General features: G+C 39.3%; 1 protein-coding gene across 5 annotated transcripts in view; it reads right to left on the reverse strand.

Annotated features, from left to right (window-relative positions):
* The window catches only part of TEX2 (testis expressed 2), a 42,027-nt gene that overhangs the window by 1,106 nt on the left and 23,973 nt on the right, over positions 1–16,948 (reverse strand). For 4 of the 5 annotated variants that reach the window (XM_085077256.1, XM_085077259.1, XM_085077257.1 and 1 more), the window contains exons 3-11: positions 16,178–16,378; positions 14,215–14,551; positions 12,834–13,102; positions 11,354–11,503; positions 10,371–10,470; positions 6,661–6,793; positions 2,907–3,029; positions 807–1,016; positions 454–574 (exon numbers count right to left, since the gene is read on the reverse strand). In XM_085077256.1, the coding sequence (XP_084933382.1) occupies positions 454–574; positions 807–1,016; positions 2,907–3,029; positions 6,661–6,793; positions 10,371–10,470; positions 11,354–11,503; positions 12,834–13,102; positions 14,215–14,551; positions 16,178–16,378 (1,644 nt within the window). The remainder of the gene's footprint in view (positions 1–453; positions 575–806; positions 1,017–2,906; positions 3,030–6,660; positions 6,794–10,370; positions 10,471–11,353; positions 11,504–12,833; positions 13,103–14,214; positions 14,552–16,177; positions 16,379–16,948) is intronic. The other variant, XM_085077255.1, reaches the window with a different exon arrangement.

A 16,948-nucleotide genomic window follows, 5' to 3' on the forward strand; every position in this document is an offset into this window, starting at 1 on the left:
ATCCATTGGGTCACTTTTCCTATACTTACATGTATTTGGAATTTTTTTCCTATTTTGCACTAGGGTCAATGTGATTTTTAAAAAAATTTAAAGCAAGTAGTGAAAGAACACCTTAGTGCCTTACCTGTTTTTAATTTTAGGCAAGAGTTTGGCCCTCTATCATCTAAGAACACTAAGATATTAATCTGAGAACTATAAATTTTACCATGGTACCTATTTCAAAGAAATGGCATTTTCATCTCTAAACCAGATTTCCACCCAAGTCTACATACAGTCTTGAGACCATCCCAGAAGTCAGTTTTAGCTGAGTTTTCAACATCCATCGCACTGAACAAGAGCAGTGGAGGACATGACTAGTTAAAAATTAAATAGGGAACATGTAAAAATTAAACACCCACTCCTTTAATTGACCAAAACTATCATCAAAGAAAGGAAAAGGTAAAGGAAACACACCTGGAACTCCTGTTCCAGTTTCCTTGCTATCCAGTCTGTTACATGAACCAGAGTCACTTCTCTCTCGCCAAGTTTTGGCCGCACTTTTAACTCCAGGTAGGGAGGCCTGCGGAAGCCGTACCTTGGGAGAGAACACAGAGCAGGATTTGTTATAGACACTCCAACAAAGGCCATACCAACAAAGTGTATTTAAACATGTAATAATTTTCTCTAATAGCAGTTCCTACCTCAGTTACAACTAGTTTGTATTGCACCTTGCCCAGAAGCCACTGGAGCCAGGCTTTACCTTTTTTCTCAGCTGCAACCCCTTGGTTGCAGCTACACTGCCCAGCTCTGCTCTGAGCTCCTCTTACCATATTCTGTCAGTGGGTGGAGGTGGAATGTTAATCACTAGTGTTCCTCTGCACTCCTGTACTTCAACTGTTAGCAGCAATGGAGTATTGGAGACCTCTTCAATTTTCTTCTTAATAAATTCAGTCTCTGTTGCTTTCTGAAAGTATTTTGACTTCGTAATTTTATCCACAATTCTCATGATTTTACTTGTCCGATGTCCTCCAACATACCTTTAGACAGAGAATAGAAAGAGGACATCAAGATAATTTTCTTAAACCTCCTATTTGCTAAGACAGATATGGATTTTCTATTAAATCATTCAAGTTTTTGAGGTAAAAATTCTGAACAGATACAAGGCCAAGCAGTACTTCTCAGAGCCTGCACCCAGCAGCTGTATTCTGTCAGCTGCAAGTACCTGGCAGAAACTGTTCAGTCTGAGCACTCCTTCCCAGATGGCATTGGAAATACAACATTTTTTAAAACTGCAAATACACTAACATCATTCATGTCAGCAAGCTGTCATGAAAAGTGACAACTTGTCTACAACCATTAAAAAAAAATTGTTGAGACACTTATGCACCAAGATGTGCACAAATAATTGGACAGAAGCCCCAACTTCTGTCCAATTATTTAACTCTGCGTGCTGAACAAAAAGCTTTTAATTTTAAGATACTGGAGCATTTACAAGTATAAAGATGTTGAAAGAGAAGAGGAAAACAGTTTTGGCAGGAGGTGGAATAAAATTCCAAAAATGGTTAACTATGTCTGCAAAAAAGTGGGCTTTTCCTGGCAATTGTGCCAGACAGCATTCCTGGCTTTTGAAACAGATGCTGTAAGGGCTGAAAATGTCTTTTCTGACTACTATCTCATGTTGGAAATATACACTCCAAAAATAGCACGTTTGGTATTTTCCACATACTATATCATGTCTAATTGTGGCTCTTGGTGTTATGTAGCAGAGATAACCGTTCCTAAGGAAATGACATTTTCCTATCCGGGGAAAAAATAAAATCATTCTTACCCAGAGTTTTACAAAGTTTAGTCCTTAGCATGACATAAGACAAAAAACTGTTCAGCTGATATAAAAAGGGTGAATAAATTTCACCTTTGGGATTTTATACTAGCTGTACAGAAGAGAAAAGATATTCTCAGAAAAGAAGATATTCTCTCATCAGATTCTACAGTGGTAGTAATGCAGATTTTTAATGGGTGTAAGGAAATTTTGTCAGTATTTTACATTAAAATTCTTTATTCTCCCTCTTTGTCCTCCTGATAAAGAGTTCTTTATATATAATCAATGAATTTAAAGATGATACAAAATGCATCAGTTGCAGTAATTCCAACAATTCTTCACACAATTTTTGAAAGTGTTTAGGAGTAAAATGCTAGAATTCTGTGGAACATTCTGAATAAGTCATGAGTCTTCTGGTATATTCACTGTAAAGATCATTTACATGTGTTCAGACATAGAAAACATCATGATTGTCTGAGACATTTCGGGCTAACTACAGCTTTCTCATTGCATGGCATAATTGTAATCAGATGCAGAAAGTAAAAAATCAGAGCACCAGCCAAAACAAGGAATGATGTGGCATCCCTAATGTCGGGAAATTTCCTTTGAAATCCATGTACGGCATCAGAGGGCAGTATTGCACAGCCAAGACACAAAGTCCTCAAGGAAAAAAAGGAAGACCACAAAACTGAGCATGAAAAATAGGCTTGAGTAACAGCTGCTTTCTTAAAAAAAACAAATTGGAACACCGGCAATAAGGGATTGGCAGGATCGGTGTGGGGATAACACTGCATAGAGAGGGTTTGAAGTTTTCACACAAAATCCTGTTCTTGGTTCTGCTACGAGGCAGGACACACTGGGGAAGGTCCCCCGACCTTCTCTGGCTTCCCAGCAATCCAACTGTGAAGGGACTGGGAGGTGCTCAGTGGAGCTCAGAGCACTGCAATGATCAGGGCTCCACTGCTGCCCTTTGCCCTGGAAATAGGAATTGGGGTTGCTTTCTTGCTTGGATATATTCACACTCTGTCAGCCGGGGGGACAAAAAGCATCACAGGACTGGTACCAAGTATCAGGTGTGTGGGGAGGGAAGGATTAACAAACAGCTCACCCTTCTCCTCCTGTGGTCACTTGCTTCTCTCCTGCCAGCTCAGGAGCATCATCTTCCTCCGAAGACCCAGCGCTGGAGGATTCCTCATCGCTGTCTGCAAGACAATATGCCCTTGGCCTGAAACTGAAACAATGCAATTTCCAGGTCAAATGTAATATCCTTAAATAGCTATTCATCCTGTACAGCTTTGGCTGACATTACAGGTCTCTGAACTGTCCCCTCCCCTCTTTTATTAACACCATCTAAAAGAACAAAACCAAAACTACTCTGAAGCTGGTCTGGCAGAACCAGCTTTCAAAACAGAAAATCTTTTTTTTCCAGTGGAACATAATCCTTCATGAAAGAGACTGGCACGGGGGTGGCTATTCTACATATTCAAATCAAATGTGGAGATTATTCAAAATATATTTGGAAGCATCTCTCTTGCTGCTGGTGGCTTTCCAGGAGTTGAGCAGAATTAGGGTTGGACAAGTAACTTTGAATGTCAAGGGGAAAAAAAGTAAAATAATAAACAAGTGCTGCTCCTCGTGTGCAAAATACCACATGGTAGTAACTAATTCCTAGACTTAAACTGTGGAAGAATTTACATACACAATCACAAGAAAAATTTCAAATCTTTTAAACGGATTAAAATGAGGAATGGATACAGTGGATACGCTTCAGTAATAACAGATCTCTACCAAATGCAAGAGCTTGAAACAGTTACACAACACAGGCTTCAGAAGCATATGGCTTTAGCTCTAGGGACTACACCCCGGACTGTAATACCCTACAGCATGCTCAGAATACAGTTTATACCTGTGTCTTCCTTTTTGTGTGCATGTCTGTTCTTGGAAACGTATCTGAAGCATTTAATTACCTCAAACAGGGCATGGGCTGAGGCTTCTGTCACTTATTCTGTACACAGAACAAACTGGTGGATGCTGCATGAAGTCCTAATGCAAAGTGACAGTTCAGGTGCAGCTCACAGTGCACAAGACTCTTTCCCAACTGGAGCAGTAATCCCACTGCTTCAGTATCTACACTGAAGAATTTCCCATCCAGGCTACAGAACCAGAATCGCAAACCCCTTCCTACCCAGAGCAGCATTTTGTACCTGCAGAGGAGTGAAGGAGCAAACAAAACGGAGCCACCTCCCTAAGGACGTGGGGCTGGTGGGTGGTTCCTGTCACTGGCCTAAATAGCAATGCTGGAGCTGTTTCTCACCGAGAAATTCACGTTTTTAGGTCAGATTCAAACTACACATTTTCTGCTGGGGTGTGACCTCACTTCTCTTTCCTGTGCATGTTGTACCACCCAGCTCAAAGCAGGCCCATGGCACTCTTGGGGCTCTCAAAGGTGTCACCTTCTTACAAGGTGTTTTATTTCCTAGTTAAAGGGGTCCTCTGAAGTGCCTCACAAGCACCAAGTGGCCCAGACCACAGGATTTCCTTGCATTAAACAAAGCAAAAATAAATAAGCTTGAGTGAGATTTCAGGGGAGCTCTGTATACAATGGACCATTTACATGACAGAAACACTGACAGAAAAAACATCACTTTGTAGCTACTGTATTGTTCCTAAAAAATATTGCACAATATTTTATGAATTGTCATTTGTCAGTTTGTTTTTATGTGGCATAACACAGCCAAAAGGGCTGATGGGGTAAGAAGCTGCAGTTACTTTGGATTAAGCTGGCTGCTTTTGCCTCATCTCACGTATGGCAGAACCTGTACTGTTATCAGTGTCATAGAATTGGCAATTAAATAGTTTCCCACCCTTTCTGAGAGCAGCATTTTCCTGAGAGGATGTGCAAGACAGCACTACCAGACTGTGTCAGCACACTTCACTTCTATTTCAAACAGCAAGTGCAACAGTGACCCATTTGTCTCATTTTACACTGACAACAGCCACAGACAGTCACACCCCAGAGCTGTTTCCCCCCCTCCCCTCTCTCTGGATGAGTAGGTGCCTTTCTTACACCACTCTGTGGTTACGGCAACTCAAGAGATGGTTTGTTCTGAGCTCTTGAGGGCGAGAAATGAGCTCAGCCACCAACATGCATCACTTAATGACAACGTGACCATGGATGCAAACACATGCAGACTAATTTCGTCATAGCAATTGTCAACTGATAATTAAAAAAGCCAGTAGAATTAACTAACACAATGGAAGGCATAGATGAGAATCAAACTGCTCTATATTTTTCAGTCCTTACTTTAATATCCATTTTGTTTAAGGAAAAAAACAAACAAGCAAGGAACCAAAAAAACCCTCATCCAAATTCGAATAAATTAGACAGTTCTTTATGTAAAGCTGGTACCTGGCCCTGAGCTTTGAAACATCCCAGCCCTGTGCAGGGAGCAATGCAGTTAATGCTGATACCTTCAAGTAATTGGTTTCTTGGCTACAGGCACTTGTATCTGCCTTGCTGAGGGCCCATTGCTCAGCCAGCAGCAACCTGATTTTTAAACATAAAATCAGTGCGTTCACTAATTATTTCTGAGACTGTTCCCGCACTGAACAGATATGAAAATACACAAAGAAAATTCTGAAGGGGTGGAGAAGAAAAGCAAGAATTTGATTTGTATAGACATTTCCTCCATCCCCCATTTTTTGGGCAGGCAGGATTAAAGGGATTTTGAAAAATTGACACCTACCAGTTATACTGATGTAAATTCAGAAATATTTATTTCAAGCAGTGACAATGAAAATCTAGGTCGATTTTAAATCCTCTGAATTTCTACCAGTGAATGAGATCATTCAGCCATTAGTTTTTTTCATGTTTATTTTCTTGTCACGAGTGCACTGAAATACAGTGCTGCTTGAGTATGACTTCAAGGTATCTCAGAATAAATGGTCAGAGCTATGAAATGAGTGTAACAAAGCATCTAGTATCTTCATTGTGAAAGACCATAACATTTTGCTCATAGCTAAACAAATGGCCAGATTTAGAGACTATATTCTTGTTTTATAGGCAGTGGCTGTTCATTAAATCAGAGACCACCTACTGCTCAGGGACTGCAGATGTCTTAAGTACAAAGAGAACACAACACAAAATAAATGGACCCTCCACAGCAGGGAGTGGGTGATCCAGGGATGGATATTTGACAGGTGCCACTCACCAAGTTAATACAAATGGACAGATTGATGACATTTAAACAACATCACAAAAATGAGAGGAGTAGCACAAATACAAGGGAGGTAAGTTACTGTATGGTGTTTTCTAATTAGTTCATCTATATAACGCATTTCACTTAGGCATAGCAGGGAAACAGAAGATGGCTATGAGGAAAAACAGACTAAAGCAGGGATGTGATTACTCCCACTGTGCAATAAAGCTATTGAAAAAGTCTTTACGTAACAATTAGAGCCTATTCACCTTCCAATTTGTTTACTACTCCATGGTTTCCAGCTGTAGCTGTACCATGCTGCAGCAGCTTGTTACACATCTATCTCTATTTCTGCATGTGTGGATCTCCAAGTATTTATCTGGCTAAACCCCAAATCTAGCATAAGACATAACTAAATTTTATTCACAGAACATTTTGAAATCCTATTAAAATTTATATAAAAGATAATTGTACCACAGCCTTTTATTAAGATGATTAACAATGGTGCTACCAAACAATAAAGTTACACAGAAAGGCCATGTTCCACACCCACACGTATGAAACACCCCCAAAACTCCTTTCAATCTACTGCAGAGCCAGAGCTGCAAATTCACAAGGAAAATTCCAGCTTTTCACAATGAAAGCACCATTGCCATCCCTTACCCTTCCTTGCCAATCTCGCCAACCTTAAGCGCTTCACCAAGCGGCTCTTTACCAAGTTTGGTCAAGTTCATCTTGGTCTCCAGGGTCATTAGAAAAGATCCATTGTAGGACATTTCCAAATCAATCCATAGTCCTAAAATAAACAACAGAAAAGATGTCACTTTAAGAGCAATCACAAAGCAAGCTTTCGGATCACATTAAGCTCACGGAACAAAGCCAGACATAAATCCAAGCCACACTGAAAGACAGTGGTGAGTACAGCTAATGGTCTAAAAAAAAAATATTGTGATTTACACACACTCAAACTGCTTAAGAGATCTGAAATGAGATAAAGGAAATGGAATACAATCAGGGATCTCCTTCAAAACTATTTACAGTATTGCTCCAAGCCAAGCAGTACTGCAGATACTCCTCTACATCACTGATGCTGCCTAAGCAAAGCACAACTTGAAGTCCCAGAGCAATATCGCTTCTCTCACACCACAACTTGCTGCCTCTTCTTTTGCCAGTGGTGTACTGAAGAACTATGGCAAGTAACTGAGCTACAGCATTCTTCTATGATTCACAGTAAACAGGGTCATTACTTAGACAATTCTAGATGTGCAATATTAAGTTAAATCCTATTGTCTGCACAGACTACTTGCTTTTGCAGTCTCCGAAAGAATTGTCCTCGGAATACTTTAAGATTAGTTTGTGCCTTTTAAGTGACACCCTGCACCAAAGCTGCAAGTATTTGTGATGCAGAGATTAGAAAACAGAAGCCACTCAACACAGATTATGCATCTTCCTTTTCCAGATACTGCAGCTGCACAAAACATTCCCTCACCAGTACCTGGCACATCAACCACTGACCCATTCTACTTTTATTTACTTATTTTGAAGCAATTAATGGTGAATAAAGCTGAAACCGAGACAAATGGTAACTACTCTTTGTGTTTTATTGATCTTGAAAAGTCACACTTAATCAGTTAAAGAACTACTTGGGTTTTTTTGTGCAAAAACATATCCATATCATAATCCCACCCATTTGTGATAACAGAAATACAGGCAGCTCCCAAAGACCTGGTCACTCACACCCTGTGAGGTTACAGGCTGGAAGCAGGATAAGGGCAAACTGGTGCTTTACAAACCCAAAAACTCTTTTCCATCACACAATTTTTCTAACGCTGTTCTAAAAACCAAACACAAGAAGTCAAACACAAGCTTATAAAGATTTTTCCTCTTTACAGAAGGAAAGTATCAGAAAGACCACAAAAAACAAGGAAACAGTTAAACAGACTTTTTGGATAATCGATGAATCAGCAGGATTCAATCATCAATACTGTTTTAAGAGCAGATCAAATTAAGCAAACGATGCCATCACTGAGAGGGAAAATTCCTTCTGACAGGAAAATATTTGTATGCTTTTTCCAGAGGGAAAAAGGGAGGGAGAGGGAGGGAAGAATTGGGCAGATGGCACATTTTATTCCATTTTCTGGTTCCCTAGCCTTGACAGAATTACAGTAAATGCTACAACATATGCTATCACTCAAGCAGGACTCTATTAACAGAATCAAGGTCTTTTTCTAACGTTGTCTGTTAACTAATGTAGTTAATCAGAGAAGGCACACAATAAAAAAAATATTTTCCTTGTTATCAAGCACTGATAAAAAGAAAGTATGGATGAAACAAAGCACATCACAATTAGTAACTGCACTTTAAAGCCTCACAAAAGGCTACCTCAAATGACTGTCTCAAACACGTACAAAAAACCCCAAAAATCAGAGAAGTCTTCACTCTGGATACTGCCCTGAAACTATAGGGGTCTTTTTGCCCATATTACCCAACCAAGTCCTTTATCCATAGGTCAACTTGCCAAGAAATACATGTTACCAAAAAAAGCATTTCCAATTATCATCCCCCATTTATGTCCTTTTAAGTATAATAAGAGAACAATTTCTTCCAGTACTTATTCACTGCAAGTTCTAATAAACTCCAAGAGTTCACATGTCATTCAACAATATGGAAGAAGTTATAAGGATTAGAAATCCTATCATAAATGTTTGCTTGTCACAGTTTAACTGAATAAGAAACTGGAGGAACTAATTGATCTCATTGCTGTTTCTGCAATTAATTGAAGCCAAGTGTTCAGTCTCCTAAATCCCATCTCATGACTTAGAACTACAGTCTTTGGTTACAACTGAAGTTATGAGAACAGAGAAAGGAATTCAAAAAATGTTTAAATCAAGGCAAAGGGAAACACACTGACAAGAACCCTGAAAGGAAAGCCTGATTAAAAAGATACCATGAAACCACTTGACAAGCATCACACACGTAAAGATTTAAAAAGTTTTACTTTGCTCTGTAACTCAAAATAAAACTTCTACCAATGGTGCAGCCACTTCACTGAGAACACTGAAGGATTTCCTAAGTACTGTGGAGAACCTGCTGTCCCACGCAGGAAGCGTAACATAAGAAGCAGCAATATGCTATAGTTCCCCAAATACTGATTGCACTTGAGCTTATTCCATCGATTCAATTCTTGTTTCTCTTAAAAACCCAGACTCTGTTCCTCATGACAAAAAACCAGTTTGCTCTTTTCAAACAAGATTTGTTTATAAAGCTCAGTGGAAAATATTTGGAAAAGCTGAGAGCAAAGTACCCAGTGTTTCATGGACAAGGCTCTTCCCCAAAGACTTGCAAGTCTCAAGTAGGTATGGGCAAAAAAATAGCATTTGGATGCAACAGGCAGCATTAACAAATGTACGTCCAACAGGATTTTAATAATTACCCAAAGTCTGTTTTGTTCAGTTTTATGAGGGAAAAGCTAGCACTAACTAACCTCATGGTTTTAGTCAGTGATTTGAGCAGCACAAAGTTTTTTAGTATTAGTGATAGGTTTATTAATTTCCTCCTAAATTTCATGCATCTGGTATTCTTGCAAAAGTTAGATGACACCACAACAGGTCCTCCAAGGACTTTGTTTCCCTTTAGGCCAATTAGAAATTTCTTGACCTTGAGCGGAGAAACTCAGATACAATTTAAAATTAAAAACTGCTCTGATTACGTCTTAGACAGCATCTAGCTCTCTTCAATATGTAGAATAAATGCTTTTGAAGCTAAAAAGCATTATTCAAAGTTTTTCTTTTTTGCAAGACTACTTAAGTGACATGAGTATCCTCAAATATACTCCTGCAACAGAAGGAATAGAAAATAAACAGTTCTGATTCATAATGCAGCAGTAGAAAGCAATCCAGCTTTAAAGAAAATCTGTATTTAATATTAAGGACATAAAATGATGGTGGATTTTCAAGTTTTTCAACGCAACATTGTATTCTTATTTTCCAAGTTATTACAATTAAATTTTCTGAATCTGTTTTCAGAACAGGGCAATTTCTCTTGGATAGCCAAACCTCTTTTCTGCTATGGTACAGAATCAGATCTCAAAGAGATGTGCATTGCTCTCTGAAGTCCATGACAGTATCAGACACGTGTCTGCATCTCTGTTGCATGCAAATTTTAGTTTAGTTCAGTAATTATTTCCTATGGAAAGACATTACTAAAATTCCATATATACAGAATTACATTTACAGCAAGCCTGAGATAAAGACCCTTGTGTATATCACAATAAGCTGTTATTAAATGTACCTAAAACAGCCACAAGATAAACAGATCAACATTCTGTTCTCCACAGATACAAAGGCAAAACCAAAAGGTCTTTTGTATTTTACCTCTGTGATCAATAGAGGGTTTGAAGGCTTGAAGAATCTTGGGCACTGCTATCCCCATGTCAAGCTCAGTCAGAGTCAGCTCATTCATGAAGTAGGGCAGCTAAAAGGACACAATATAAAAAATCAAATACATGTCATGGAACTAAAGATCAGTTTCCCAAGAGAAGAAAGCTCATTGAACTTAAGGAATGGATTGAGCTGAAGTGCCACCAGGGAAAGAACACAAATACAATTACACAAATTTCTTACAATTCTAGAATTTCACAGTTGCTAATTTCAAAACCTTTTAGGGAGAGATTCAGCATCTAAACTTGTTTTTAAAACTATGCTCAAGTTAAGATGCTGACCTTAAACCTCACGCATGCTTTTTAGTCAAAGTATGTAAAAAACTCAAGAATGAAGCGCAAATCCTATTTCACTCTGAATAAAAATCAAACGCCTCTTTGGATTTTAGCTTCAGTCACATATTTTATCGTTGATATTTTATCAACATCTCAGCTTCTTTTGTCTTTGGCAAATTCTTTCATAGAACATTACCCTTTAAATCTGTGTCATAGTTTTAGTATAATAGAGGCACAGAATCATGATGATTTGGGTATCTATTTACTTAGATACCTCTAATTGATAGTTATGGTTCCTTGATGTCCTCCACCTTTAAAGCAATCCACTATTTCCCAAAGCAGATTTCCTCATTTATATGCAGTTCTATTTATCCCTAATGTAAATATAAGAATATTTCTAGTTTTCACATAAAAATTTGATAGCTACAAATAGCTAATCCAGCTGTAATTGATTTCAAACAAGAAACAGCAAAGTTAACATGTTAAGATCTATCAGAAACTGAACTGGAATTCTGTAGCACATTTATTGCCTTTTACATGTAAGTGTGAAAGCAGTCTTCCTTGTACTATTTTTAAACTCAAAGACTGTGTGTTCCATTTCCTTCACATGGAGTGTATTAAGCAAGTCTCCAGATGCGGTACCTTTATTTTGCTAAGCTTCATTTGGATCTTCTTTGACACTAGATCAGACCAATACTTCTCTCCTAAAAAATCCCAAAATATTCTTCCAAGCAGAGCATTCACCCAGGCCTCCTGTTCTTCTTCTTCAGCTTCCACATTAGCATCTGGCAACTGAGAACATAAAGCAGGTTATTCAGCTCTACGAATTCTATAAACTAAGGACAGAAAAGGCCTGATTTACATGGGAAGTTCAGTGTTAAGAACCCGGGTCAACTCAGAACACCAAATGCTCAGCACAGGGAACAGCTTTACAAACGCATCAGCTGGGCTGCCACGAGCCTGTCATCATCCTGACATGCAGCAGAGGGAATGAGACCACACAGATATAGATTGACCTCTGGCAATGAAATGAGAAAGTTGTATGTAATTTAACCTCTGGCAGAAAAAGCAGATAAACCCAGAGGGGGCAGACTTATAAATGTGTTTGCAGTAAGAGATACTCTCTCTGCCCAGTCAGATCTGGAAGAACAGGTAGTCCACTCTTCCTTTGTTCTGTCAAAAAAATGAAAAGCAAGACCCAATCTCACATCTTTATATCCAGTTCAGAAACACAAAAAATCGAAGATAAACACAGTACATGGAAACATACTCCTCCTTCCAATGTTTGCATACAGGATTCAGGAAACTATATTGCTCCCTCTGCTGCATTAAAGGTTTTGTTTACCGTCCAAGAGAATTCTGTCTTGTTTTCCTTGAGAACCAACTCCAAATACCTGGAAATATTATACATGCACATGCTGCATCACTGACTACACACACAAAAGCCAAGGCAGCTGAAATAACTCTGGGTGTGTACGCACACTACCACGAACAAACAGGAAGTTTCCATGAAGGAAACACAACATATTAAATGCCTGCAATGACAGAAGAATTCACTGCCCTTCATTCTTCCAGGCAGAACTCCCAAAGCCAGCAAAGGCAGTGCTTTGTAAGACAGGCAGGTAGATGCTACAGCTCTGAACAGCATCTCTTGGCAGGAACTGCTTGCAAGGGCTGCAGCCTGGCTCTGCCAGGATGGCTGGGTGAGGAGCCTCTGCTGTGACGCAGGTTCCCTGCCAGCACTGCTCATCTATTTATAGAATGATTTCTGACACGTGCCAGATTCAGCAGCAAATTCATCACAGCTTCAGGAGTTGTTGGGAGCTAGAGTATGTTTTCCTGGGGGAACACAAGATGCGTTTATTCATATGCTATTACCACAGCCTCCTATTCCTTTTTCTGGGCATTGTGTGAAAGTCTGGAAACAAAGATGTATGATATGAATTACAGCTTTTAAATGAATGGTGGTCATGCTTAATATTAAAGATCCATTTATTAAGAGTATTGTACTTAGTATTAAGGTTCTGTTTACTGAGAGTGATTCAAATGCAGTCCAGGAGGCCAAGGGCTTAGTAAGAGCTTCAGACATTGTTCACTGTTCCTTTGGAGCACAAGTTATTACCTTTTTCACAGCTGTAGGGCTGCTGTCTGCACTGAGGACTGGACTGTTTGAAGGGCTTTTCTTTTCTTGTGGAACACACTTTGCCATGTAAATATTGTAGTCCAGAAGCACTTTCTGCCTCACATTGCCAGCCAGGTCCTTGTGCTTTGGCTGGGATGTGATTTCTTCTGCACTTCCCTTGCTGCTGCTCCGGCTGTGCGTGAGAACTCCAGACTGACTATCAGCTCTACTGTGTACTGGCAGCACCCCTAAATTCAAAGGAATAATACCTGTTCAGCAGAGAATAAATCTGACAGTCAAATCCCAGAGTGTATCATCAAACTTTAAAGGAACAAAATTATTCAGCAGATTTTTCTCCTCAAAAAAGACCAGAGTGGTGCTTTCTTATTTTAAATGGTAAAAGTAAATTCCACTGCTGAGTGTTTAGGTGATCCTAAACCCAAATTAGCCAGTGTTTGCTATGATTCAGCACTCAGCATGATGTAGGACTGGAAGAGTCAGCTGATCAATACCATATTTAAATGTGGACACTCACAGATGTATAACACATGGCAGAATTCCCAACAGCTCTACAGGGGAATGCCTAAAATAAAATTCAGGTGATTGAAATATACCTATGACTAAACTTTTTTTTTCCTAATCTAATTATAGGCTGTTACAATTAAAAGTACTGTCAAAAGCATGCAGCTATTAGAATTTTAATTAGCTATTAATTTTGCATTTGCATTTCAAGAAGTTGTGTGCCAGAAACAATAAACTTAACTAATTTTTTATAAAGCTTCTCAGAGAATAAAGACAGAAAAGCATGAGTCATTCAGGTTTAAAATTGTATCAGAGGATGGGTTTAAAATAATATTCCAAACAACTGACCGATACTATAGACTAACATGTTAGTTGTTTCAGATCTCTCTGTATATCTATATATTACTGCAGAATCTTTTATTTAAACAGAAAAAAGTGTTTTCTTGTGACACTAACCTATGAGAAAGCTCTGTCCTTTACAGGAGACTAGAGTGGAAGGAAGGATGGAAGAGGAGGAAAAATGGAAAATAAGAGAACAGAGTAATACTGTTGACATCAGTTCCAACAGTACAGAAAAAAATAAAAGAGATTGAACAATTCATCCTTACAATTGACAGGAGTTATTACCGTCACTGAAAAATAGCGTATTCATATAAAATAGTCTAAAAATAGCAGTAACAGTTGAAGGCATATAGCCAAGAGGGGAGAAGGTGGGGAAAGGTGAGAATGAGAGGCCAAGATAAGGAGAAGAGTATCTCTGGTACTATTTTTTGCTTGTAAAGATCACTGTGGCACCACGAAAACATAATTTTGGTTTTTTCTTTTAACAGACTTCTACCAGAATACAAAGTCTGAGTACCTGGCTTGCTCCCACACAAACTGGGAGGCTTCTTTGCTTCAGACTTGAGCTTCGATGCAAGAAGGAACCTTCGGAACCATTCCTCCTTCTCCCTACCCGTCCTTCCAAAGAGATAAAGCACTTGATCCTTTTGGCAAGTGTACTTCCCTCCATCCTGAGTTTTCTTGGATTCCTCATTGTTCAAGTCCACTTTTTCAGCAGGTAACTTTTCCTCTGCATTCTCCTTCTCAGCCTGGGCTTTAGCCATGAAGTCATCCTGTTTGGCGAGTTCAACGCAAATAGGGTATTTCTTATTCCAAATTCGTTTCCGTGCCAGGCTCTTGGGAACCAGGGAAATCTGAAGGTTAAATGAAAGGGTTAAATGAACTTGTTTTTCAGTTGTAGCCTCTGTTTATTCACATAAAGAACACAGGAATGCAAGATAAAGATCCCACATTGGATCTGCCAGTTTAACTAACTCAACAGCACTGGTGGATGTCCAATCCACTTTTATCACATGGTCTTTGGTGAGCCATAGCCTTGGAATTAAAACAAAGGCCATTTAAGCAGATTATACCATGTGGATTAAAACTGCTGTTTTCATTTAGATGATCTTATTCTCATGGATTTGCAGAAAAACAGAAAAACCCAGAACATTATTTCTGGGACCATGGGGAGACAAACAGATAGTAAGATAAAATAACCAGAGTCCAAACTGAGTTTTGAACTCAACTTTTCTGGCCCACCTCACAAAATAGTGCATTTGAAGCTGGCAACAGCCACATAAAATACATAAGAGTCAAGCCATAAGAGTGATGTGCAGATAATTATCTTCTAAATCCAGTATATTTACAGAGAATCAAGACAATGCAAGTGCTAAGAAGAGTGAAGAATTAAAAATTCTTATCTAGGATCTGAACTCAGCAGTGTTCTCCAAAAACTGGAGGCAAATACCTTGAAGAATAGGCATCACTTGTTTATTACATGCAGGGCACTTGCCCTGTCTAACCAATTAGGGCTGGGTGGGGGGAAAGTACAGGAAATTTTCCTAAGATACCATGGGGAACAACCATCAGTCAAGTGTTCCCCCAGTACATGACAGCTCTGCTTTGTCTTCATGATGGGAAAACAGATATTCAAAAGGCAAGAATCTAAGTTTTTGCTTTATCTTTCACCATCTTCCTCTAAAGGAAAGCAGAGCTGACAGCACACTCCTTTCCCATACATACTCAGGGAAAAGAAGGGAGGTTTTCCTCATTGTTGCCTTGGTCCCTTTCTCCCTTTCACTTCCAGACAAGTGAAGCATGTTTTCCTCCTACATCTGTACTGCCAAGGCCCTTGACTGATGCAGCACAATAAAAAAAAATCCATTATTTTAATAATTAGGTATTGATGACTTAATACAATGCCAATTGAATCAACTTCACGTGGCAACTCTTCACAGATTTGAGGGAGGCAAAATGTAGGAAAACTGTTCCAGCATTTCTGATGCACTCTTCCAACTGCAAAAATCCCCATCTCCTTCCCTAGACAGGGGTGCAGTCTAACCCTTCCAGCCACCTCTCACTCTCCTCTTTCACATTCACACACAATGCATATTCCCTTCTAGTGAAATGTAAATGTTGTCTGATCTGCCTTGGGGTAGAGACAACCACCAAAGATGATGCATTTTGGTGTAACCTTCAGAACAGCCCTGCAGACATCTCATGCATTGGGAAGGAGTCTCAGAGCTCCCATGAGTTAACTTCTGTTCTCAACTGCCAGAGGAAAATCACGCCTTTCCTTATTGTGTACACATGTACTTTCTTCCAAATCCTGCTCAATCTTCTTCCCCAGCACAATCTTTAGCAACTCAGTCACGACAACAGTTTTGTTGATAATGACAGAACACAAAAATAGAGGAGTGAAAAAAAAAAAAAAATCAGAGTTAAAAAGAATTTAGGAAGTATTCTTTGTTAAAATCAGATATAAGTAAGACACTCACCTTGCTGTCTGTTAGTTCATAAATTTTTTGACTGACATATGTGACATCAGGCTTTGGCTCATTGTACACAGCTCTTCTAGAAATATTTTTATTGGGTTTTGAAAGTCGTAGGGTGCTTCCTTCAAGTCGCACGTAAACGGAGTGAGTCAATGTAGCATGGTATGTCTCTGGATCATAATTATAAATTTCATTCATCCATCCCTAGAGGAGAAGACATTTGTTAACAGGCTTTTAAGCTGCTGGGAAACCAAGTACAGAATGTACCTAAAAACTTTAAATCATTATCCAAGCTTTTGCCAAAGTTATTTCACCTAGTGCACAAACAGAATGAGGCAGTAAATGCCCCTAAATGAGGTACCACCAAACCAACAGAGCATGAGATGAGGGATCTCAAGCACACAACGTGTTTTTTCTGACTCAGTCACTTTGTCTGTGTAGCACAGGGTGCTCTCACCTCACGCCCAGGAGCCACAGTGGGATCTGTAGACACAGGATGCAGGGAAGAGCTACAGGGCAGGAGGGCTGAGCAGCACAGCAGCTCCTCTGCACCCAGGCAGCTCGGACACTTCAGTCACCCCAAGCACAGGCAGAGCAAACAGCCTGTCTGCTCACAGACAGCACTGACATTGTAATCACAATTCAGGACTCAGTGGAAGACCACAATGGAGTTTGCTTTCATGCACCATCACCGTTTGAGATCATCTAACATGTTGTGTAACTGCCCAGCTACAACACAGGAGTCATACACGTGGATTAAATTCAATTAATTTC

Source organism: Lichenostomus cassidix, chromosome 18 (assembly GCF_008360975.1).
Source record: "Lichenostomus cassidix isolate B80296 chromosome 18, HeHo_3.0, whole genome shotgun sequence".
Lineage (NCBI taxonomy): Eukaryota > Metazoa > Chordata > Aves > Passeriformes > Meliphagidae > Lichenostomus > Lichenostomus cassidix.